The following is a 23,005-nucleotide window of genomic DNA, read 5'->3' on the forward strand; positions in this document are numbered from 1 at the left end:
CATTACAGGATAGAATGAGGGCAACACGTATGCAAGGCGTATAGGACAATGATGGTTTTATGTTGAATAATTTGTTTTCATAATTGTGAGAAACCAAAAAAATTGACATGGAATTTTTAGGAATCACCTGGCTCTATGTTGTCGTCTGCATAGTGATCTAAACAGCCATTGATGTAAGGGCTCAGTACCATGAGTTTTTCCATTCTGGCTGTCCATTTATTCATAGTGTTTTTACGTAGTATTAGTGCATTGTGGGTTCAGAGTAGAGTGCACTGCACGCAGAAACAAATGCAGAGCAGCTAAAATGGCTCAGCAATACATGCTATAAATGTGTGTATGTGTCTTTATAAAAGTACAATGTATCTGGATAATCCCTGTTTGTCTTCAGCTCATGAGGTGTGTAACTCACTAGTATTGCCACAGGAGGGGAGTATTGGTCTATGAGCCTGCCTGCCTACAAAACAACATGGGAGGTTCTCATATTCCTCATCCTCTCCCATGTGTATTATTACAATCTGTCACAAATACCCCACATTGTGATGTGTAGAAGCTGGTGTTGGTGGGTTCACATTCAATACAAACATGGATTTCCAAGATACTTTTGCAAATAATTGTACACACATTTAAAGTTTCTAGTGTAGAGCTTCTTTTGCTTTTTTGCTTCTGTTTCTGCTACACAAACTCTCGCCGCTTCTGGTGATCATGCATCTTTGTGTATGTGAAAATGTGTGTGTGCTCCTAAAACAGATTATTTGCTGTTCATCCTCTAATCCTTACCGCATAAAACCCCTAATCTTGTCATCCCTTCGTTGTTTCTCACATCAGCACTTGAAATCATTCATTCCTCTATCAAGTTTCTTCTACTGTATCTTTTGTCCAGGCACCCCCACTCCAGTTTTAAACACTTCCAATCACTGCTTTGGAATTTCTTGCTAATGAATCAATTCCTTCATTAGCTCCAAAATGGTCTTTTAACTTTTTTCTGTAACAGTTACCATATTTTCACAACCATAAGGCGCACCGTATTATAGGGCGCACCTTCAATTAACGACATATTTTAGAACTATTTTCATACACAGGGCGCACCGTGTTATAAGGCGCATAGAAACTGCGTAGTGCCTGTGGTTTCATGACGCATTCACTAGCTCGAGCTGCGCTAAAAGGAATGTCAATAAAACAGTCAGATAAGTCAGTCAAACTTTATTAATAGAATACAAACCGGCGTTCTCACAACTCCATTCACTCCCAAAATGAATAAACAGAATGAATAAATATTATTTTTCCCGAGTGACGTAGTGTTTTCGCGTAACACAGTTCCTTTAATAACAGCGAGTTATAACAGGCAGTGCAACATTTTTACCACAAGTGGATAGTGGAGTTTAATAAATCTTCGATTTAGTGCAACATTTTTATCACGTAGTACCGTTGCGGTAAATCAAACGTTAGTGCAAACACAATATACGGTAACTCGAACTCTCGAAGTAGTGCAAAGCAATAGCAATAGCAATATAACAGCGTTGTTCAAACGGTAATGTCCATATTCACAGTATGACCAGCCTTGTTAAGTTGTAAACACACAAAAGAAACACGTAAAGCTCACTTTATCAGTTCATTCCTCATCCAGGAATCACTCGAATTCCTCTTCTTCAGTGTCCGAATTGAACAGTTGTGCGAATACGGCGTCCAACATGGCCGGCTCCGTCTCGTCAAAGTCGTCATCAGGGTCAGTGTCGCTGGTGTTGTCTGGCATTTCAGTGACAATCCCTGCCTTCCTGAAAGCTTGGACCACGGTCGAGACTGATATATCAGCCCAGGCGTTTACGATCCACTGGCAGATAGTGACGTATGTCACTCGGCGCTGTCTTCCCGTCTTGGTGAACGTGTGTTCGCCTTCCGTCATCCACCGCTCCCACGCAGTTCGCAGTCTAGTTTTGAATGCCCCGTTGACACCAATATTTAGCGGCTGGAGTTCCATTGTTAATCCACTTCTTGCTTTGTTTCCTCGGAAGCTCCGTTGAGTCTTCTTTACCTGGCGCAGGTCGTCTTGTTGCTTCCTCCACTTCCGCACCATTGATTCGTTCACGTTAAATTCTCTTGCCGCTGCTCTATTTCCTTGTTCAACTGCGTGACTGATAGCCTTCAGTTTGAACTCTGCGTCATAAGCGTGTCTCTTGCAAGGAGCCATTTTGGGGTCTTTACAGACAGAAATGGTTTGGGACTGAATTCCTATTTATCGCTCTTACTGCTGTGACTTCGGCCACGCCTACTGACTACGGTAGCCGCGATTAACCAATATTACCGTAATCCATATAAAAGGCGCACCGGGTTAAAAGGCGCACCGTCGATTTTTTTTAGAAAATTCTAGGCTTTTAGGTGCGCCTTATAGTCGTGAAAATACGGTAGTTTTAATTCTTCTACATCTTATTTTTCTTTATTTAAAAGATGTCTGTGTAAATTCTCAGTCATCCAGGTCATTACCTTTTAAGTTTATTTAAAAGGTAATTGCCATTCAAATTTATTCTTAATTCTATAATTTTATAGTTTTATACTTCTACTTTTATATTCATCCAGTTAGCTACTTAATAATGATACTTTTTTATTAACCATATACTAATTAAAAAATTATAAAATACCATCATATGCAGTTACAGCCCCTGAATGGATACAAGAAAAAAACTTTTTTGTTCTTCTCCGTTTTTGAGTTTATAAGGGGCTGACAGTAAAAACCATCCAACTGTTTTCTGTGGATTGAAAGCTTATTTGGGTTAACTAATTTCTTACACTTTTCCTCATAGTCTTCTCTGCTTGTTCATGAGAAAGGGAAGATTTTTTTTTGGGGGGGGGGGGGTACTGGCATGTCAGTAAAGCATCAGCAGTGGTGCTAGCATTTGTATTGGTATCTTGTGGTAAAGAAAAAACACAGTCATTAGGCAATGTTCTATCCTCACCTACAAGCTGTGAGTATAGGCAAAAACACCAAGATCAGAATTGGGCAGAGGATTTCTCTTTAACATCAACTCAGATGTGTGTGACTTTCAAAATATAGTTTTTCTGAGGCTGTACAAATTTGGCCGCAAGTAGCTCTGCTGCACACCTGCTCAACTGATTAGCTGTTATTTCTGCTAATGAAACTTGCCATTTGTGTTGTGTTGTCTAAACTTAAAATGCATGACTGTTGCCTCGTCCCCTTTTCATGGACGCTTTAGAGTGAGTCCTGCCTTCAAGCACATTCAACCATACTGAGGCTTCAGGTAGCGGATTCATATGTGCAACCAGCTTTCACTCAGGCTACTTTTTTCAACCAAGAGCTAGACAGAGGCATAAAAGAATATATATTGTTTCCTAAGTAGCATCTTAAATATTAATTATTTGTTTTAATCCTTAAAAGGGACTAAAATAATTGAGGAGACCTGTGATTCAGAGTCACCATAGACACTAGATAAGACGACTGAAGCAGCAAAATAACAGGGACAGATGATTGTTTTACTGATTAATGGACGAAAGTGCTCCAGCATCTCATGCATAATTAGTTGGGTTCATACTGTATGTAGCCTTAAAAAAGAAAATACATGAATTCATGTTAGCACAACACAGCACAATAAATGTACCATGTCATATTTTCTGTCTATTGAATAACCATGTCTGTATATCAAAGTGTTTAATTTTTACTTTACTTTAATAAGAGATGTGTTGGCAGTAAATATTTCAATGTTGACTGACTGATAAAACCTGCCCTTCAGAGATATGGTGGTCATGAAGAGAAGGGTTGAAGAGAAGAATTTAGATATTAAGAGATTTTATGTTTTTCTTTTTCTTCTTCTACACACTCCCCCTTCCTCCATTGCTGCAGGGTTCTCAGGATTCATTAAGTGGACAGGAAGGAATAACCCCACCTTTTTCAGTGTTTCCTCCTTTACCCCCTCCTCAGAATGGAATGCCAGAGTCAGAGTTTAACCCAGGGACTATGTTCGCTGCAGGGAGTCAAGGTGCCACAGACATCAGTGCTGGTGGTAATGGCACCACCCCTACTGCCACCTCCAACTGTAATGATGTATGTGTTTGTTTGGTTGTGTATATGTGTGCACACACATGCATATATAAGTGCACTACTTGATGATTAAGCACAAAGGAAAACAGCTGGCATGAAACTTTTAACATTTAATCATTTGCTTATTCATTCAGTTACAGACAGTATCAAATATTTCCTATGCGACACACCCCTGTTTCTCCAGGGTGATTTAAAAACGACGCAAGAGATTGAATGTGATTAATAGACCATTTAAGAGGAAGAATAGTATTCATTGACACATTGACCATGTATAACACATTAACAGTTCACATTCATCAAGATGTGAAGAGTTCTGTCCTTCTTTAAGAGTGCAATATTTGGATTTGAGAGCATTAGGAATAATTTGTTAATTTCTTAATATTCCAGACCTAAATGCGGCCATGTTTCTTAATCCTTGCCTGTCCTACACAGGACAAAATAGAGGAGCCATCTCAGGGGGAGGCAAGTTTACAGTGTGGACCAGGAGGCCCTGCAGGAGACCCCAATGAGGCCAAAGGGACTCCCAAACGCCTCCATGTGTCAAACATTCCCTTCCGCTTTCGGGACCCTGACCTCAGGCAGATGTTTGGGGTAAGAGTCCTCGAGTGGTATAAAGCTCTTTCTGTGTAATACATAAATAAAAATGCCTTGACTTGGCCTTAACCTCCGGTTAAGTCAATAAGGGATTAGAAAAATTATAATTGTAACTTTTAACAAGGTCCTAAATTTCTTCTTCTCATTTTCTGGCTGGATTGTTCTTCAACTTCAAATGATGTGAGGACTTTGGCTCTTGCATCAAGGTTGCAATTAGCAACTTGGTCTGTCTTTCACAATGCATGTCTATTGGAGGCAAGCCGATAAAAACCCAGATCTTATTACTGATTTGTTCGTTCACATTGTGTTCAAATACATATAGTTTTTGCCAATTGAAAGGAACTTATGGTGGCAGGCATTTATAACTCACACAATGTCTCCAGGAACTTCAGAAACTCCAGAAACTGTGTTCTTAACATGTAAATATAAAATTATAGTTCATTCCATTATTATTGTTTTTTCATTTCTTTACAGCACTTTGGAAAGATTCTTGATGTAGAGATTATTTTCAATGAGAGGGGGTCAAAGGTGAGTTTCCATAATTTTTTAAATACTACAATACTTATGCTTGATTTGTATTTCTCTTTATATAGTCCATTTTCCAGATCCTGCAGTTACGGGCCAACTGTAACCTGGAGCTGATGTAATAGATGGTCAACTGATTCAACTTACATTGCCTAACTAAAAATGATGGTCCATGTTATTTGCATTTATCAGATTATAGAAATGTATACTCTTTCAACTGCTTGCCATTATGAGTTATGAGTTTTGTGTCTAAGGACATGCCATGTTTTTGAAGTTAAATATTTAGGTTTAAAATTTTAGAGCTCCCATTAGATCTACTTTTCAGAGCAACCCATATTAGATTTTACTGATCATATCTGATCTTTTGACCATGAAGCTGTGTTCTGGCTTATTAGCAGGCTAACTTTAGCCTGAAGAGGACATTTTTTCCTTTCTTTGATTTTGTTGAAATAATGGACAAATGTATATAGATGGCATCAGGTAACATGAATGAACAGCAAGGACTGTTACATCTCTGTTCTTCTTGTACCACAGGGTTTTGGCTTTGTGACCTTTGAGAATAGCACTGATGCAGAGAAAGCCAGAGAAAAGCTTCATGGCACACAAGTAGAAGGTCGAAAGATTGAGGTAAGTTCTTCCCCTTCTCTGTTTTCATCTGTTGTCCCGATAATCTCATCATTATAATGCTTGCTAACTGCTGGTACTGGGTTCCATGCTCCCTCTTGTCATATGATCTGATGCAGCCCTCTAGTATCTTATGCCCTGGTTATCTGTAATATGTTTTTAGATGAACAAAGACTGCTTTCTGAATCTTGAGATTGATTTCTGTTTGGTTTGTGGTGGGAATGCCTGGGTGGTGCAAGAACAACACATCAAGCATGCTCACCATCATCAAGTTGTGTTTTAAGGTTTTATTTATTATTATTCACTGATGCGCCATTTTTAGCCACACTGTTAAATTTTATTTGCAATAAAAATGATGTTATTGTAAGTTGGCACTTGAGGGACATGTAAGGAATGTTGTGATTGGATGATGCATGGCAGCACTGTGAGATGCTCTTATTTATGTTCTTAGAGTAGAACACTGCGTCCCCTTTCATGTCGTGCTTTAGCCAAGTGGTTGTGACAAGCTTTTGGCCCTGGTGCAAAAGTAGCTGAATGCATGTAAAATTAACTTTGGTTTAATTCCAACTATCTGTGTACCGTAAATTCCGTAATATAAGCCACTGCTTTTTTCTCACGCTTTGACTCCCGTGGCTTATAGAGCAATGCAGCTTATTTATGGAATTTTGAGACGTCCTCAATTTGAATGGATATTTACGGCCCCCAGAGGGTGCTCCAGCAGGGCAAGCCAGATGTTGAAGAAATACAGTGCCGAGAAGAGATAACGTGCCGAGGAAGATGCTATTTTAATTGTGTTTTGAACAGTCTTTTTGCACTTCATGTACATACCCTCACCATGGATAACACACAATGCAGCTTTTAAGTTAAAGGCTAGCGATCAACAGCCGGCAGGCTCATTATTTTTTTAACCAGTGTTATTGCAATGTCATTTTGTTGCTGTGTTATAGCTGTGTTTAGTAATTAAACATTTAAAATGATCTGTGTACCATAAAGATCTCATAATGCAAAGTGGCCACCTGTGGCTTATAGCCAGGTGCGGCTTATATGTGTATTTTTTTCTTAAATTTTATGAAATTTGGGGGGTGCGGCTTAAGGTCAGGTGCGTTCTATAGTGCGGAATTTACGCTACTTGTTATTTGTGTCTTGATATTTATAGTTTTAAAATGTAAGCATGTGCTGATTTTCACCTCAGAAGTATGTTTTCTTTATTGTGTTTGTATTTGTAAGTTAGCCAGCTGTTTATTTGAAATCAGTACATCCTGATCCACGACTGCTGCATGGTGGTGTGTGGGTATATGCTGCATGATTTTTAAAGCCGGCTGGTTCTAATATTAGTGCTTTGCTCTCAGTTCTACTGCAGTGTGGTCAAGATTGAAAATGTATCCCTATTCCCTCAGATGCCTTCAGTCAATCAGCAAGCTGGACAAATTTTGAAGTTTACTCCGCATCAGTCTTGTGTTGGTTTACCTTCACAAGTCTTTGCATGACACATGTCATCTTCACAAATTATGAGACAGTTTTCTTCTTAGTTGATTCTTTGCATGTTGTATAGTGTGGTTCTGTATTAATTGCATGTTGTACTACCAGTAGAAGGCCTGTGGAGTCGGTATGATGCATGGGCTTGATATTTAAAAATGTGCACAATTACTGTCGAAAAACATTTACCGATAATCTTACCAAGAAAATAGCCAAACTTATCAAGAAAGCATTTTGTATTGGTTGCTGACATTTTAGTTGTGAAATTATATGTCTGCCTTAAAAGAGCTGAGATATTATATTCAGATATTAGCTATTCCTATTTACTGAATGGTTCTATAAGTTAAAGGGATGGTGGATTTTACTGCAGTGGTAACTGGCACTCTTCTTCATTAATGTTGGAGTTGCTTTGTGTTCTTTCATTTAGTTTAGCAGTGCATAATTTGCATGTGTGCAATTAATATGATATAGAACAAAAGGAAAAGAAAGCTTTGGAAAAGGAGTCCATACACAGTATGTATGGACACCTCTTTCAAGAACAGGCTATTATTTTTTAATGTATTATGAGGCTGAACATCTCTGGTAATGCATTTCAGGAAGGTTGTCTAGGTAGAGTTATCATTGCTCATGTGCAAATAGGAAGTTGATACATTAATGACAGGCAGCAGAAGCAACTACCGTATTTTCATGACCATAAGGTGCACTGTGTTAAAAGGCACAGTCACAGTTATGGGTGCTATTTCTGCATTTAAAACATACACAAGGCTCACCGTATTATTAGGCGCATGCTGAAACATACAGTAAATGACAATGGAAGTAAAACAGTGAGTTTCGACACATTTATTGAATAAAATATGCATTCTTCTGCCACAAAACCATCAAAGTTTTCATCTTCTGTATCTGAATTAAACAGCTGCACTATTTCAATGTCCAACATCCCAAATTCCTCTTCTTAATCATCTGAATCGGACTCACCGACCGGTTCCGGTTCAGCGTTGATTTTGTGAAAGCTCTTACAATACATGAAGACGGTATCATAGCCCATGCGTCTACAATCCACCCGCATATGGTGGCATAACTTGCCCGCCGCTGCCTCATAGTCTTTGTGAAGGAGTGTTCGCCTTCCGTCATCCAGCGCTCTGTCCGTTTCCGTGGCAGCCGAGAACCACGGTGAACGACGACTTCTCGTGCCCCATTTTGCGTATCGCCACCGTGCTGGTCCCTTTTTCTCCACTTTGTGGGTCAAAGGGATGTTAAAAGTCATAGTGTGGCTGGGCGCGGTTATCTTGTCGCGGCAGTAGGTGCGGAAGATGGCCACCCTCTCCTGGTAATCCGCGGGCAGCCGCTGCGCAACAGTTGTCCTTGCGCGTATGGAGAGATGCCGCCTCCTCATAAAGCGAAAACAGTAAGATTGCTCGATTGCCATTTTCAGCCGCATATTCGCTGGCCTGCAGTTTAAAGTAAAGCTCATTCATATGCGTCTCGCTTGACCGGTGCCCTTTTAGAGGATCCTTACACGTAGGTGTGCCGCTAATCGATTGGCGGAGCGTTTACCGTAGTGCACCCACCAAAGGCGCACAGCAGATTTGGGAACTCATTCCACACACAAGGCACTCCATATTATAAGGCGCACCGTCGATTTTTGAGAAAATCTCAGTCTTTTAGGTGCGCCTTATAGTCGTGAAAATACGGTAATAAGGAAGAAAGATGCTAAAGGCCATGTTGGTCCTTTCAATGTACAAAAAAATCCAAAGTTCGACCAACAAAGTGTTATACACATGCTGCAGTTTTCTTTTTAAAGAAGCACTTCCAGGTAAAGATACCAAATTAGCATTAACAAATGGCATATAAGTTTGTGGGGGATTTTGCTAGCACTTCGATTAACGTGTCACCTGGCTTGTGAAAAACCACCCTTCCTTCTTTCTTCAGTCTGTTTGTTCATGCAAAATGAAATGCGGTTAGCATAAATCAAAAATGAATTATAGTTAACCATGTTTATTTGAAATTAATTCACAGCAACCTAGTGACTAGTCCGATTAAAAATTGTAATTTGTCCCTGCTGCAACGGAAGCTTCTCTTAAGTTTAAGTTTCCAAAGCTCCCCAAATTTACTTGATGTGGTTAAGGTCAAGACTTTCACAGGACCAGTCCATCGTTTTCAGTGTACTAGTGGGACCTCTACTTACGGAATTAATTGATTCCGGAAGTTGTTTCGTAACCTGAAAATTACGTACGTAGAGATGCGTTTTCCATGTAAATGCCCTAATCCGTTCCAAGCCCCCCAAAATTCTGACATAATTTATTTTAATAAATCATAAAAATGCATCAAAACATGTAACAAATACATGTTGCAATTAGATTACTGCACAATAAATGTAGGAATTCAGTGCAAGGCTTCTCCAGGAACAAAATGAACTTTATTACAGTCTAATCTTACATTAGCCGTCATTACTAGCAATGAACGTTAACACTTGTGGTAACACCGCCATCTAATGGACAAACATTCGAACACCAACAATAAATCCCATTTACTTCCATATTCTTTGGCGAGATCAACCAAATGCATCCCTTTTTCATGCTTTTCTATTATTTCTTGCTTCGTTTGTATGGACAAAAAAGCTCTCTTCTTCTTTTTCACTTTTCTCCATCACTTTCCTGGGGTCCATAGCGAATAAAAGTTAAACGAAGAAGACGCTGGGATACACACATACCTGTACATATTGACATCCCTCCTAGCCAATGGGATAACAGGAAGATGCTAGGCGATAGCCATTGGCAGAGCAGCTACAAGCATGTTTGCGTTCGCTAAACTCCGCGAGCTGCGAGTAGCAGCGGTAGCGTATTTTTGCCTTTCGTATCCTGAAATTTCTTTCGTAACAGGAGGAAATATTTTCCCGTTGAGACGTTTCGTAACCTGAAAATTCTGCATGTAGAGACGTTCCTAAGTAGAGGTCCCACTGTAATTGATATCACTCCAGTTCTCACAATGTCTTTGCATGCATTTTCTGAAATAATTAGGTGGAAGCTTTCATCCCTCATTGCATCTATATCTGAGTATGCCATCTCATTGAGAAAAATAAGTTTCACTAGTATTTGGGTCACATATATTTTATCACAAATTTTATATTAGATTGACAAGATCTGTCTGATCATTAATACTCAACTATTTATGGTTCTGTCTATTCTGTAGGCTCCCCATTGCCTCCCCATGGCTGGTTTTGTATGGCTGTGCTTATCTAACCTTTTTATCACTGTGCTAAAATAAATTAGGATACTTTGCCTTTTGTAAACTTGTTGATTGACATTTAAGTTTAGACTGGTGTTGCTACAATTCAGTTTGTCCGACACCCTGCCCACCCTGCCCAGGACCTTATCCCAACCACCAATGAGCGGATTTGAAGCAGATCACTGAGTTCCTCTCAGGAAACCTCCTTAACAGAACCACTCTGGTTTCAAGATGGCCAGTCCATGACAATGGACCTGCTGTCTGTGTTGGAGACACCCAAAACGGCATCTGCTCAGTCGTTCTCATTTTGCTGGATTTATCAGCACACTTAATACAGTCAACCACTGCATCCTTCTCTCTATTCTTTCTGGCATGGGCATTGCTAACAGTGCACTTTCCTGGTTTGAATTTTACCTATCTAGATGTTTATTCGGGGTGTCATGGCATGGTCAGTTTTCACCTCACCAGCTCTGCACTGGGTCCCCCAAGGATCGCATGTTTTTTTTATACCATTGCTATGCAGATGACAACCTGCTGTACCTCTCGTTTTACTTAGATGAACCCTCAGTCTCAAAATCCTAAACTGTCTCTCGGACATATCCGCATGGATGCAGGAACACGGCTTTTCCATTTAACCTTGGTAAAGCTGAGGTCCTGGTTTTCATAACTAATTAATAGAGTCATCACAACATTGACATCCGAAATTGTCACCATGTCTCTTCCTCCTACCAAGGCTGTTGGAAATTTTGGAGTCATGGTTGGTGATCAACTGACTTTTTCTGATCATACAGCCTTGGTGCCATTTGCCTTATTCAACATCACAAATCGTAGGCCATTCCTAACTCGACCACTGGTATGAGCCATGTGACTGTTGCAGTGACATAACAGGTGTGGTGAGGTGTGTGGCGAAGCCACTTCAGATGGTCCAGAATACAATGGCATGTCTTCAACCAACTGAAGCGGGCCTACATCACTCCACTGCTGATAGAGGTCCATTGGCTACCTGTACCCGCCTACAAGGTTTTTTGTGGAGAATCCTACATAAAGAAATGCCCAAATTTGAACAGGTATTTGACCCAAATGAAAACTAACATCTGAAAGTATATGGTTTCATTGTCTGACATAATATTTCTGTTACTAAATTGCCCTAATGTGGCCAAATGCCAGGCAAGATCAATGAAAAAAACTGATCGGAAAAACAAGATTGAATTTAAAATTGGAGAGTGGATATGAAGCTTAAGGTCTCATTGGAAGCTGAAATGATGGATAAAGATTTTGCTCAAAAAGTTTTCAACAGTTACTATTCCAAATTTTATCTTTGTACTCCAAAGCCTATTTATTGTACAGAGGTTTTTAGCAGGAGTAATATTAAACAGACATGAATTTGGTGAAATTTGGAGACTTGCTAGAACCACCGACTCATATTCCATACATTGTCTGATGTCAACATAATAAAGTCATTTCCGAATAAGATTTAACCTGCTTAATAGAAAATCTACCATTGTGCATGGTCTAAATTTGATATGCCTCAAAATAGGGTTTTATTGGAAACATTATAAAAAATGTAATTATGTAAAAATATGCATATAACACATGTTTGCCGGTTGATGGGGGTATTTGGGGTGCCGGTTACCTCCTTGAAAAAAAAAATCATCATTTTCTAAATCTGAGTCAAGTGGAATAACACGTGCGCTGGGATCATCATAAAAATAGGCTAAAACCATTTTGGTTCAATATTTTTTTGCACTTTTCTACCTTATTCTTTATTGCCTTGCTTGTGCTTTCCTCTCTTTTATCTAAAACAAGCCTATCCCACAGACTTGTGTGTGTATGTATGTATGTATACTGGATAGCTCAGTGGTTTATACTGTTTTGACTGACTTTGGTTGGCAGTTCAAATCCAAGTGGGCTCTTAGGCAAGACCCTTTATGCTACATGCACTTAAAAAATAAATGAAAGAGATATAGTGGTTTGGATGTTGCCTGGGACAGCAAGGTCCCCGTCAGGGCAACCTGATGTCACATTGGCCACTGGAGTAAGGCATTCATGGAGCAGAGCAGAGAATGTGGTACTGATGGAGTGTTACCATGGTAGTAACCCTAGTGAGAAAGGGTACATGCAGAGGATGTGGGAGAACTGGTTCGAAACCCCACATCCTCACTGACTAAGAAGCAGCTCTTAGCTCAGTGTTCAAATATTGCCTGGCAGCATAGATGAACTAACTGCTAACATCGGGAAACTACCCAGAGTGGCTAACCCAGGGCCGGACACTCCTCATATTGAAGGAACCCCAGAAGGGCACAATACCATCCAACTACTGGCCCATAACCTGCCTCAGCACCACATGGACGCTTCCATCAGACATCATAGCGGCTAAGATCAGTAGGGATATGGATCAATACATGAGCAGAGCACAGAAAGACATAGGCAACAATACCAGAGGTGCCAAGCACCAGCTAGTGGTCGACAGGGCAATTGATCAGGACTGTAGGAGGCAGCACACCAACCTGTGCACGGCCTGGATTGATTTCAAGAAAGCCTATGACTCAATGCCGCACACTGCATTGGCCTAAACCCCCTCAGCCAGATCATCACAAAGAGGGTACCAGTTCTGAAGGGGAACAACCATCAGCCACCTCCTCTACATGGATGACATCAAGCTGTATGCCAAGAACGAATGTTACATTGACTACCTGATTTACCTCACTTGGATCTACAGCGAAGACATTGGGATGGCATTCGGACTAGATAAGCGTGGGTGAATGATATCTAGAAGAGGACTGGCCAAGATCCTGGGGGACTTCCAGATCCAGACTGACAAGATGGTGGTGGCCAACCAGCCTGACATAGTAGTGGTAGATAAACACCAGAAGACAGTGGTGGTGATAGATGTAGCAATCCCAAGTGATAGCAACAAAAGGAAGAAGGAACACGAGAAGCTGGAGAAGTACCAAGGGCTGAAGGAGGAGATAGAGAGAATGTGGGGCATGAAGGCAACAGTGGTCCCAGTAGTGATTGGGACACGAGGGGCAGTAATACCCAATCTGAGTAGATGGTTCCAACAGATACCAGGAACCACATCAGAGATCTCTGTCCAGAAGGGCGCAGTCCTAGGAACAGCTAAGATCCTGCGCAGAACCCTCAGACTCCCAGGCCTCTGGTAGAGGACCTGAGGGCGAGGAAGATATATACACACACACACACACACACACACACACACACACACACACACACACACACACACACACACACACACACACACCATTGAACCACTGTGCGTCACCAAGACACTGAATCCTGCTCTTTTCATTATCTTGCAAAATCTGAAATGTGTCAGTTAATTGGTGTAATTTTTTTTTTTTAATTGGTTTGCGTTTATATCATAAGTGTCTGTTTAAATTTTAAAACTAAATCAACAATTCAAATAGGAGTCAAATAGGACCATCATTATTAATACTACATTTTGGACAATCCTAGTATTTTGATATACAGTGCTCCTCTACAGAATAGAGCATCCATTCAAGTATGAAACATTACTAAAAAATGTTCACTTACTATTTAATTGTGGAAAAATATCAACTGCCATAGATAAAGGTTTGTTATATATTTTAAAACGAGCATCCAACCTCTTTTCTCATCTTTGATTCATTCCTGACAATTATTTGTATTTACTTAAATTTTAATCTAGAAAAATACCCAGCCTATTGTTGTTGTTTGACGGCATGTAATGTAGTTTTTAGTCATACATCCAGGAGTGGGGCCAGGGTTTGATCTCCATTCTCCTTTACTGTCTTATTTTTTGAAATGTTTTGTCAATAGTTTACAGTAATTTATGTCAGAGGACCAGGTTATCTTCTGAGTATTGTAAACATGCACTATGCTCTTTTAAGCATCATCTTCCCCCTTTCCCTTTTTCTCTTTTTTTTTATATTCTGTTACATGGCTGCTGTCAGTATTTTATTTCACATGGGGCATCTAGGTTTTTGTTTCTAGGATTATGTGTTCCTTTATTTATTATATTTTTTCTGTTTCCCTGACGACTTCTGTGTGTTGTTGTCAGTCTCTACGGTAACCACTTGCTGTATCTACGGCCACGGTAAGTTCAAACATTCATCACTGGACTGACCTATTCTTACCCCACTCTCACCCCATCCCTGAAATAGAAATTTTATAGTGTTACACTTACTATTAATATTGGACACTTTCTCATTATTAAAAAAAAAGCTGAATGGTCTACAGTGCTATTATATAGTTATCACAATACCACCAAAGAAACATAGTTACACCCTCAGAACAAAAGCTGATATTTATGCAGTATTTTTCACTGTGAATTTTAAAGATAATTAAACTCTTTGAAGATAAAAAAAAAAGAAACCACAATGCTACATTCACAATGCAGGTCATAATTGAGCTTTTTAAGTAAGATCAGATTTTTTGTGTAACTTTTCAGGTTTTTTTAAATGCAGCTGACATGTTAAGTGTTTAAAAAAGATCTATAAAGGTATTTCCTGGAACACTGGGCGGTTCTTCTGAACAAGGGTTAATAAGTCTGTGCATGTGAGTATATGCATGGATGTGAAGTCGGAGCAGGATCTTGATCCGAGCAGTTGACAGAAAGTTTACCCAAACATGTTAGATGTCAAAGCATTTCTTTACAACTGCCAGCACCTCTCTACAAGACTCTTGTAGAAAGGAAATCCTCTAAGGCAACAGTGAGTGAGGAATAAGTGATAGTTGACTGGTTAGGCCGAGTTCATATAAGAAAACATCAGACCTGTATAGCCACTGTGTGTCTGAGTTGGGAAAAAAAATCTGATATGATGTTAGTTGCTAAAAAGTTAGATTTGCGCAACGTCTGCCTGGATTGTGAATGTACCCCAAGTTGGTGCTAAATGCAATGAGTGACAATCTTTTTTCTCACATCAGGAATAATAACAACAATAATAATTAACCCTCTCTGTTGACCTGTTACCTGTTAATCCTAATCATCAAAATTCAAAGACACTTGAAAAATATTAATCTCTTTGTAATAATCATATATAATATATGACTTTCACTTTATAAGTTGAGTTCCTTATATCCATTAACTTATTGATGGTATTTTAATTCACAGACATGCACTCATTATAGTCTGGTTGGATGAGACTTGAATAGTTTGGTTACGTACGGTATGTTATATACGTATGTTTGGAGGAAAAATGGCACCGCATATCTTCCCAAAACAACATACCAGCAGTAAAGGTTGGGGCTGTTTTTCAGTAGACATTATTGGTATATTCCATAGACCTTTACAGACTAATCATTCTTGACAGAAGTCTTTTGCCATATACCAGGAAACTGAAGATGAAATATCCAGCCAACCACGTAACTTGAATTCAATTTAAAATCTATTGAAAGATCTAAAACTCGTTCGATAGAAGAGGCCCACAGGAACTTCAAGATTAGAAGACTGCTTGTTTAGAAGACTGGGCCAAAACCACACCTTTACAATGCATGTAACTAGTTTCTGCATACAGAATGGCTCTTGAAGCTGTTTTTACAAAGGCTTTCTCTGTACTGTCTGTGTTAGTAGTAGTAACGTATTAGCCTCGGCGATGCATAGTTGTTATGCCTGGCATACAGTTTTATGTTTATTTTGTTTCTTTCCTTGAAAATTAAGATATCTCTCACTCTCCCCCCCTCCAGGTTCACTGTCTCTTTCTTTCCCTCCATCCTTTAGTGCTTGTGTTTAGCACATTAAAGGTTGTTTTCAGAAGAATGTTCACCAAGTGTGGCCTCATTTGAATGATGCACCTTTGTTTGGATGTTATTTTAAGCAATATGTTTTAAAATTATATCTTGTGTTACCCTCCTTATCCCTTTGTGTTTATTCCACCTTTTTCTTCTGTGTGGTATATCGACTGCCTGTTTTTATTCTCACCTGCATCCACACTTAACAGTCTCATCTTTGTCATATATAATACATGCAATTATTTTAATTGGTCTATGCTGCATCCAGTGCTTGCTGATTGGCTGAGTTTTTATTTTTTGGGTTTGTTACTCACTCTTGGTCATGCGGAGAACTCGTATTTGGCTGTGTGTGGTTTCTCTGTTATATGATTATTTATTTTGTAAAACAGATGTTTTACACACCCCTTTTTTCTCCCTATGTATTTATTTAATGTATGTAAAACCACAAAATTTGTTTTTGATTCAACAATGGATCATTTTTTTTAATATTCTCTAATCCTGTATTACTGTTTTTGTTTTCTGTGACACACGTACACAAATATGTGGCATGGGTAAATACTATAAAACCATAGTTGGTAAAATTCTTGATTTGTAAACAAAATCGCTTTAGCCAGGAAAGGCTATTTATTTAAAGGAGCAATGGTCTAATCTTAAAGACTATCAAAACAAGTCAAAGGGAGCAGAGTGTGATGCTTTGTATTGAAAATTCTGCTTGCATGCATATCACACACAACACAGGTAAACTATAATATACATCTGCACACCAAAGACAAACAAGCAAGTACTGTTTTCTTACACCACTGACTAGACATTTACACCAGTTAATTCTGTTGCACTCCAAACATTCATTGACTACAAAGGATATTAGTGCAATTAGAATTTGCTGGTGATCATATCATACAGTAATTTTCTGATGTGTACACATAAAAGCAATCTTATCAATTATGTAGGCATGTCCCTAATCGATCATGCAAATGCAAATTCGGGCCAATCATGTATCTTTCAAAGGATTGGAATCAGGTGAAAACCAATCACTGATGTATCAAAAATGTAACGTTACGTACTGGTGCATAGAAATATACAGTTTTTTAGTGATCATCAGATCATTAAGGTGCAGATGGGGGATTTTGCACCGTGGGAAAAATAATAGTTTGTTTTGATACCATTGTTTTAATTGGGCAAGCCCTCACATATAAAATTCCTCCATTTTGGTTAATTATATAGTGTTGAATTTTCCACCCATTTGGATCTATATACTAAGTTTCCCAACTTTTTAAAAATGCATTAGCACCTCAAAATACCCTATATTGCCAATAGTATATGCTAACTTTTCAAATAATGGGAATCAGGTGTTCCAATCACTTGGCCACAGGTGTATAAGATGAAGCACCTAGGCATCCAGTATATTTTTACAAACATTTGTGAAAGAGTGGGTCACTCTCCGGAGATAGTATGATATGGGATGCCACCTGTTTAACAAATCCAGTTGTGCCATTTCCTCGTTCCTAAATATTCCACAGTCAACTGTCAGCTGTATTATAAGAACATGGAAGTGTTTGGGAATGATGGCAACTTGGCCATGAAGTGGTAGACCCAGAAAACTGACAGAGTGAGGTCAGCGCATGCTGAGGCGAATAGTGCGAAGAGGTTGCCAGCTTTCTGCAGAGTCAATCGCCACAAACCTCCAAACTTCATGTGGCTTTCAGATTAACTGAAGAGCAGTGCATCATGCAATGGGTTTTCATGGCCAAGCAGCTGCATGCAAGCCATACTGTACATCACCAAGTGCAAAGTGTCGGATGCTGTGGTATAGAGCACTCAGTCACTGGACTCTAGAGCAGTGGGGAAGCGTTCTCTGGAATGACGAATCACGCCTCTCCATCTAGCAATCTGATGGAGGAGTCTGGGTTTGGCAGTTGCCAGGAGAACGATACTTGTCGGACTGTAATGTGCCAAGGGTACAGCAAGGTCCATAAAGACATGGAAGACAGAGTCTGGATGTTGATGAACTTGACTGGCCTATACAGATTCCTGACCTCAACCTGAAAGAACACCTTTGTGATGAATTAGAGTGGACACTGAGAGCCAGGCATTCTCCCAGAAGTGAAAATGGTCAAAAATTCCCATAAACGCACTCCTGAATCTTGTGGACAGCCTTTGGTCATATGGAACCCTATGGATTAGAAATGGGATGTTATTTAAGGTCATAAGCGAGTCAAGTGAGCAAATACTTTTGGCAATATAGTGCAGGTAACTTTGCGTTACAAATTGGTGGTGCTATAAGTATGACACAATATTGAGATATACCTATTGTTCAGTGTTTCAATAACAAAAATAACCTTAAGGGACAACTTGAATGTGCTTTATTGTTTGTTTTTTACTGCATTACCAACGTACCAGAATGTGAGGTGATATCGGCAGATAATCAAAATCAAATGACAGGCAAAAAATGTGATTGGGACATCCCTGCAAATATACCAATAAAAATGCTTACTGATGACGATGAACTAAAAGTATGCCTACAGTAACTACCATGAGCAAAATATTGAAACCTATTAGATCACACCATGAAAAACTACTACTCTGCTTCGGGACATTTAGCATGCATTATTTAATTCTTCTAGCCTGTTTGGCACGTTATATTTGACATTCCTTATATTTACAGACTTTATGCAGCTCCTCTGTTCATATAGATTATTTTTTAAAAACACAACATATTCGAGAACAATGCACTGTGACTAAAAGTAAATACTTCATTTAAAAAAAAAAAAAATCACTGACAGTCATACCTAATTCTGTTAAATTCTGTTAGTAATAATAATTAAATCAAGCTAGCTTAACTGTAACATAAATCTACCGTGGTGCGGTAAATGTATACAACTATGTAACCCCACTACTCAAAATTAACATATCTGATTCATATACCTGTAAAGGGCACATCATTGCACTGTAAAAACTGAACACAAAGCCACAGTCCCATTCTTGGCCTTGGATTTGTGTATTTCTGTTTTATGTTGTGAGCTATGCCTTTAATTATCTTTTTTACACTCAGGTGAACAATGCCACTGCCAGAGTGATGACTAACAAGAAAATGGTCAGTCCCTTCCCAAATGGAGATGCTCTCAGCACGCTGCCTTATGGTAACAACTTTCCTTTTTTGTGAAAGGCAAACAGAGATACAGTATAAAGGCAATCATGAATATTGGGTTTTAGTGAGTAAAAGCAACACAGAAATTTCAATAATGTAGAATTGTGACAGTAGTGACCATCTGATTTGAGCCTGGAATTACCTCACAGTGATATGATGACTGACAATACTACAGTAGTTTATTATGAACTAGACAAAAAGTCTTCTGGGAAATGCAGCTGTATAACAATAGACTGTTCACAATAATGAACAGCCTGTTTTTCCCTGTATGACTATCAGCAGCGTGGAAGTTAAGTCCAATGGTGGGAACTGTGTATGGACCAGAGCTCTATGCAGGTATGACTCTGCTACATTATGGACCAAATCTGAGCACTTTTTAACTTTGTTTTGTTTATATTTGCATTTGTTCCCACCTTATCTATATTATGCTACCAAAGGCTTTCGACTATGGTTTTTCTCTTTATTTTGTCTTTGCCGGTAACCACATTTTGTTTTTTGTTTTATGTGTTGTTTGTTTGTTGATTTTTAGTTCCAGGCTTTCCTTATCCCTCTGCAGCAGCAGCAACTACAGCAGCAGCAGCAGCAGCTGCAGCATTTCGTGGTGCCCACCTCAGGGGCCGAGGTCGGCCTGTGTACAGTGCAGTGCGAGCTGCTCTGCCACAGCCAGCCATCCCTGCATACCCTGGGTGAGAGATGTGTGTTATAGTCTTAATAACACTATATATGATTGTATTTTTAAATAGGTTTCCAACAATTTCATGCAGGTCATGTTTCATGTGTTTATCACAGCAGTGTCCATGTTGTCATGCTCAAACATCATTGTTTGACTCCTTCTCAGCAGCTATGCCACATTGAAAGCTGTTCAGCACATTGGGGTTCTCTTATATAGCTCACATGTGCCATGACATTATGCAGTGTGTGTCTGTGTGTCTGTGTGGTTTTCATAGGCACTGTTTGTCTGATTGTATATAATATAATGCTTTTCATTGCATGGAGTGGACTGTCCTCACATGGGCTCTGCCAGGCTCTGCTCTCCTTGGTTTTTGAAGTGTATGGTTGTTTTACATTGCAAATGCTATGTATTTTTATAACTGGTGTGGCATTAAATACACAATGATTACCTGAAATCATTGATTATTGATATCATGTCTGCAAAGAATAAAGAAGCAATTGGGAGATAATTGTAATTGCTTTGTAAAATAAATATCAAGTATAAGACACATTTAGCAGGTTTACAGCTCCAGAATCTATATTTCTAAAACATCTTAAAATTATATCTCATCTAGTAATAAAAGGTCTGTTATTAGTGCAATGTTTCAAGTGTTCATCTAAATTGTGGCTTTATTTTATTGAATGATTTTGAATTATTAACCATGTTTAACAATATATTGCATATCTGGATGTTTTGCTTCAATTTTCATTAACTCACATGAGTATCTGGGTTCTCATGTGTAGTTGGGATCATTAAAAGCAATATAGGAAGAAGTACGAAAAAGGTCTCCTGCTAAATAGTTAGCTAGGATCTGTGACAGTTTCTAAATATATCAGAGCCATATTTATATTCAGTTTATTAAGAAATATTTACTGAAAGATATTAACTGCACTAGGGATAAAAGTCTGTTAACATTTTAATTTTTATTGTACAATTTGTGTTCTCTGCATGCCGCATGGGTGGGAAATAATGAATTACTTTCTCCTTCTCTCTTGTGTTTTTTTTCTGTTATGACATTCATCCACTCTGACATTGGGACTGTGCACCACTGGTTATGCCACTGGCTGTGCCACTGTACCCTTCTCTCCCATTCGTCCTTCTCTCCTGCTATTCTCATCCTCAGTGTGGTGTATCAGGATGGGTTTTACAGTGCTGCAGACTTATATGTAAGTACACTCACCTGAAGCCCAACACAGACATTGTTTTATGCCTCTCTCACACCTTACAGTTTCTTCCTGCTCTTCTTCTCTGTGAGTGATTCTGCATGTTGTGTGCAGTCATGTGCTGTACAGAGCTGCCTGCAATAAGGTACTGTAAATAAGCCCGCAGTTTACAGACAGTGCATGGCTCACCAACAAGCTTTGCTATAAAATTTAAACACAACTGGTTGAAAAGAGTTGTATAGACACTTGGTAACACAAGTATAAAGGCTGCTCTGTGGGTGGATGTAAGTGTTTGACTGTTGATGTGTGAGTGTGTGTACAAACAGGAGTGAGTGTGATCATTCGGTTGACAATAGTTGTTTCTGTTCTCTCTAGACTAGTGTTTCAGGACTCAGTCCTTAGTGCCAGATTGCCTCAGGTAGGGTCAACTCGACACCAAACCCATAGTGTGCATTATTCCTCTGTACTACCTCCCCTGATCTTATGAATCGTATATTCTGATCTGATCTGGAACTTTTTAGATCACTGCTGCTTTGAGTGTTTCTTTGTTTTTCAACTAACTTACTGAGATGTGCATTTTTTTCTGCTTGTTTGTTTACTACTAAATTATGTGGGGTTTTCCTACCACTTTCTTCAAAAGAGAACCTGGTCTCTCTTTTTCTCCTCAGTTAAGAAAAAGGAGAATACAAAGATCTGTTTCCTTAGATGCACCTAGGATGGTACAAGTTTTTTTTTTTAATTTTTGAGTCATTAGATATTGTAACAACATTTCAGTCAGTGTGAGCATGGGTTGAGATACGCTTCTTCAAGCGTAAATGGAGAACATGGCCTCTTTGTCAATTAAACCCATTTCCCACCCAGGGTGAATAGAGAAGCATGTGCTGATTAGGTGCTGCATGTGGGTGCACTATAGTGCTGTTACTCCTTAACTCACCCAGAAGGCCTTCCTCCTCCTTCCTTTAATACCCTGTGCTTTTCCTTGCCCCACTCTGCCTTCACCTTATTCTTTAGACAGTGTTGTGTCAGGGAGATGTTTTTTATGCTTTGGTGTACACAGTATTTATGTAGTGGTCTAATTTTGCATATGCAATTTGGGTTTTGCATGCAGTCACATTGTGAGATTTGCAGTCAGTGTAGGCCTGTGTGTATGTTTGCGTGTGTGAATAGTTTCCTGCTTTTTGTTCTCTTTTAATTGTGTCCCTTTATTCTGTTATATAATATAACCAGCTACATAACAGGCAATGATGTACACATCAGTAATAACAAAATTGTTATTACTATAGCAATGGCTGTCATAAATAAACAGTTAAGCTGACTTCAGCATTTCCATTGCCCACTTTTAGTTTTTAAATACAACAAAATATTTGACCCTATGACAAACCAAAAGGTTGCCCAATTTCACACCCGGTTTTCTTGAAAGAACCCTATCCCTATTTGATGGCAGTTTGTCCCAGCTGCCTCTGGGTGAGAGACAGGGTATGCGTTCGCCAGCTCTTTGCAGGACTAATATAGAGGACAAACAAGTTTGTCTGAAAGAAAATTCACCTCTAAACCTTTGAATGCTCACTTGGGAACTAATAAAACCATGATCATGCAGAAGGATTCTGCTTCCACAAATGATTTTTTTAAAAGGATTTTGCGCCATCAGAATGCAGAACCACTTAAACCAAATATGAAGTAATACAGCTGAATTGAATTTTATTGACGCTTTCAGGATCAGATATTGGAGTATGAGCAGTTACTTGTGAATGTCTTTTTCA

General features: G+C 39.1%; 1 protein-coding gene and 1 long non-coding RNA gene across 9 annotated transcripts in view; one reads left to right on the plus strand and one right to left on the minus strand.

Moving 5' to 3' along the window:
- The window catches only part of LOC130514479 (RNA binding protein fox-1 homolog 2-like), a 45,887-nt gene that overhangs the window by 16,734 nt on the left and 6,148 nt on the right, over positions 1 to 23,005 (plus strand). The window contains exons 3-12 of one of the 8 annotated variants that reach the window (XR_008947006.1): positions 3,851 to 4,051; positions 4,481 to 4,639; positions 5,117 to 5,170; positions 5,702 to 5,794; positions 19,275 to 19,362; positions 19,650 to 19,706; positions 19,900 to 20,056; positions 21,206 to 21,248; positions 21,338 to 21,390; positions 21,621 to 21,663. Coding sequence is in view for 3 of the 8 variants with exons in the window: in XM_057014084.1 (XP_056870064.1) it covers positions 3,851 to 4,051; positions 4,481 to 4,639; positions 5,117 to 5,170; positions 5,702 to 5,794; positions 19,275 to 19,362; positions 19,650 to 19,706; positions 19,900 to 20,056; positions 21,206 to 21,248 (852 nt within the window). In the remaining 5 variants the exon portion in view is untranslated. Of the gene's footprint in view, positions 1 to 3,850; positions 4,052 to 4,480; positions 4,640 to 5,116; positions 5,171 to 5,701; positions 5,795 to 19,274; positions 19,363 to 19,649; positions 19,707 to 19,899; positions 20,057 to 21,205; positions 21,664 to 23,005 lie in introns of all 8 variants that reach the window. The other 7 variants (XR_008947002.1, XR_008947005.1, XR_008947004.1 and 4 more) reach the window with 7 other exon arrangements.
- Positions 9,662 to 10,227, minus strand: LOC130514482 (uncharacterized). The gene is made up of 2 exons (XR_008947007.1): positions 9,951 to 10,227; positions 9,662 to 9,797 (listed from the first exon to the last, which is right to left on the minus strand). It is a non-coding gene; the product is annotated as an uncharacterized LOC130514482 (long non-coding RNA).

This window comes from Takifugu flavidus, chromosome 18, assembly GCF_003711565.1.
Source record: "Takifugu flavidus isolate HTHZ2018 chromosome 18, ASM371156v2, whole genome shotgun sequence".
NCBI classification, from domain to species: domain Eukaryota; kingdom Metazoa; phylum Chordata; class Actinopteri; order Tetraodontiformes; family Tetraodontidae; genus Takifugu; species Takifugu flavidus.